Source organism: Triticum dicoccoides, chromosome 6B (assembly GCF_002162155.2).
Source record: "Triticum dicoccoides isolate Atlit2015 ecotype Zavitan chromosome 6B, WEW_v2.0, whole genome shotgun sequence".
Lineage (NCBI taxonomy): Eukaryota > Viridiplantae > Streptophyta > Magnoliopsida > Poales > Poaceae > Triticum > Triticum dicoccoides.
The window spans coordinates 686,090,088-686,092,967 of record NC_041391.1 but is presented as its reverse complement, the minus strand read 5'-3'; the positions used below and the strand labels follow the sequence as shown (position 1 = coordinate 686,092,967).

The 2,880-nt window shown below is 61.4% G+C and overlaps 1 protein-coding gene across 1 annotated transcript; it reads right to left on the bottom strand.

Annotated features, from left to right (window-relative positions):
- Window positions 1-290: 290 nt before the first annotated feature.
- Window positions 291-1,239, bottom strand: LOC119324461 (auxin-responsive protein IAA9-like). Its single transcript, XM_037598254.1, has 2 exons — window positions 606-1,239; window positions 291-483 (listed from the first exon to the last, which is right to left on the bottom strand). The coding sequence occupies exons 1-2, from the start codon at window positions 1,094-1,096 to the stop codon at window positions 441-443; spliced, it is 534 nt and encodes a 177-aa protein (XP_037454151.1). The 5' UTR covers window positions 1,097-1,239; the 3' UTR covers window positions 291-440.
- Between the last annotated feature and the right edge of the window lie 1,641 nt (window positions 1,240-2,880).

Here is a 2,880-nt window from a genome sequence, read left to right as displayed (position 1 = left end):
ATGTCCGGTGTTCTTGCAGAATCTGACCGAGCATATCTGCTTGTCTGTTAGCATCTGTAACAGCTGCTCACCTACAAAAACTACTGGCCCCTGAAAGCTTTACAAATCGAGCCTGTCTGCTCCCATTGAGAAAAGAAATCAGCTGGGAACGAATGAAATAAAGAAGGATCTGACAGAGCATTAATCGAACAACAGAATTGAATTGGCCCCTTTCCATGGAAAAGCAATACATATAGCCGCAACATGTTTACACGTTGTGGGAGAGAAAACGGGAAAATGATATGAGGAGATGTTGTAGTAGAACTGTATATTATAAGTATTTATAGTATCACAAGATGTCTGCAACATGAGCAGCCAGTGAGGATGCATAGCTGAAATCTCACAGAAGAAAATGGAAAAAACATTTCTCAAAATCTAGCAGTGCCGATCTGTTTGTTTCTTCAGAGCAAAATCTTGAGGCGTTTTACCGACCGCGCGAAATCCCTGCAGAAAAGACATCAACACACCAGGATGTCAGTTATTCAGCTATAACACCCAGGGAGGGATGTAGGAATTTTTTTCTTCTTCTTTGAAATGGAAATGGGAGATGAGGATGATGGACTTACTCCCACGGCACGTCTCCGACGAGCATCCAGTCGCCCTCGGCGTCCTCGTACGTGACCGCCATCTCGCCCTCGCCCTTGCCGGCAGCACCACCGAGGCAACCCGCCTTGTCGGCTGCGGGGTCGGGGAACATGCGGGCGAGCGTGGCGAGGAGGTCGGCGTAGGAGCCGTGGAAGGGCAGGTACACCTTCCGCCCGATGGCTGCGCCCTCCTTCCACACCTTCACGTGCCTGCCGCCGCACGCCCTGCTGCGCGCGGCGCTCAGCGGCGGCCACCCCACCAGCGCCTTCTTGTTCATCCCTCCGCCTCCGCCGCCGCCGCCCTCGTTGTCGCAGCTGCTGCTACTGCTGCTGCCGTCGTCGAAGAGCGGCAGCGTCGTGGCCACCGCCGCCCTCCGCTCTTGATCCTCAAACGCCTCGCCGAAGCCCCTCTTCCCGCTGCCGACGAGGCGGCCGGCGTTGGTCGGCGGCGCCAGCCCGAGCTCCAGCTCCATGCCGGCCAGCTAGAGCTAGTTGTTGAAAGCTGTGTCTGATTCTTGCGCAGAGCTCTGATGATGATGATGGGTTGGTTGGCTGGTTGATGGAGTCGTGGTGGGAGGGAATGAGATGCCGGCCGGCGGGTGCGGCTGGGTGTATATATACACACACACACACCGGAGGCACGCCATCGGCGGAAACGGAGCGGATCGGGGAGGATCGGCGGGAGGGGGACAGGATGTCGGGGGCGGAGGGGGCGCGGGGGCGGGCAGCCTGTCTGCCTGCCGGCCGCTTGTCGGGCGAGTGAGTGAGAGGGAGTCCGCGGCTTTGCTTGGGTTTCTCGTGGCATCCCGACACGCGCGCCCGCCGCTTTGAACTAATCAATCTCCCGGCCGTGTCCTCATGGCTGGCCAATTACGTGCATGAAACCGGCAGCGATCTCGCTCGCTTGATTTCTTCTCGCCATTCCCCAGGTGAGCCAGTGATCGACCGATCATTTCGAGCCCCTGAGTGGCAGGTCAGAGTGGGCGTGCGCGCATCGACCGGTTGGTCGCCGTGGAAGGCGCCACGCATGTGGGCGTGGCCTCCCGGCCGGTCGCGGTGGGCGTCTCCTTCCCGGTACAAATTTCAATCGTGTTTGTGCCGATTTGGGGCCGGCGGCGACCGGGAACACGTTCGCCTTCACGCCGAAATTAACGTCGATTCGGCCTCAGGCGGCGGTTTTTGGGCGTCCTGGGGATTGGAGATGCTCTAAAAACATGGCAATGGCTACCCGTAATCCATGAACCCGACGGTAAAAAATCGTGTTAGGGTAAGAGTTTAGGAAAAATAACACTTCTTTTTCGGTACACCCCCCTAAACACAACAACGGCTGAGATCGTTCCGTACCCCTTCATAAAAATGGGTAGGATCGTCCCAGCACATAAAAAGCAACCGCCCGCGCGACGGGGCTGTACCCGCCCGCGCGACGGGGCTGTACCCGCGCGACGGGGCTCTACGCCGACTACCCCGTAGACGCGTCCGTCCGCGTACGTACGACGACGACCCTATAAAAAAACGACGCGACGTGACGAGCGACGTACTCGTGGCGACGTGGCGTCGGCTGGACGACAAAAAAATTAGACGACGCGACGTGTGGGGACGACGATGCAACGTGTGTGGACGGGGCGGTTGCGTGCCGTCTAAGCGTCGGTCAAAGACGGTTCCCGACGCGGCGGCCGGCCCGATGCGCCATTAATGCCGGTGTTACGCCGGGGCGTCGGTCACCTACCGGGCGGCGCCCCCCACCGACCGAAGCATGCCTTTAAAACGCCGCCCCCCGTCGCCCGTCTGCCTCCCGCACTCCACTCGACGCGACTCGACCACTCACCCCACCCACCGACGTGCTTCCACCGCCGACGAGCTCCCATTCCCGGCGGTCTCCATGGCGTCCGACGGCGGCGGCGGTGGCAGCTCGTGGCTGACGAGCCTGGACACGCCGGAGACGGACGAGCTCATCCGTCTCGGGTTGATGGTGCCGCCGGGCTGTCCTCTGCCGCGCGCGTTCCACATCACCGCCGACGGGTACCCGACGAGGGGGCCCGGCGCGACGACGGCCGAGCTCCGCCGGCACGAGGGCGGCCGGTGGAACATCGTCGGCCGCACGAGGTTTTGGAAGGGCAAAAACTTCTGGGCCGTCGTCGCGCAGGCCCGTCGGGAGATGCGGACCGGCGGCTCATCGTCGGGCCCGGGCGGCTCGTCGTCAGTCGCGCGCGGCGTGTCGTCCGCCCCGCGCCGGCCCCGCCGTCCCCCTCCGGCAGCC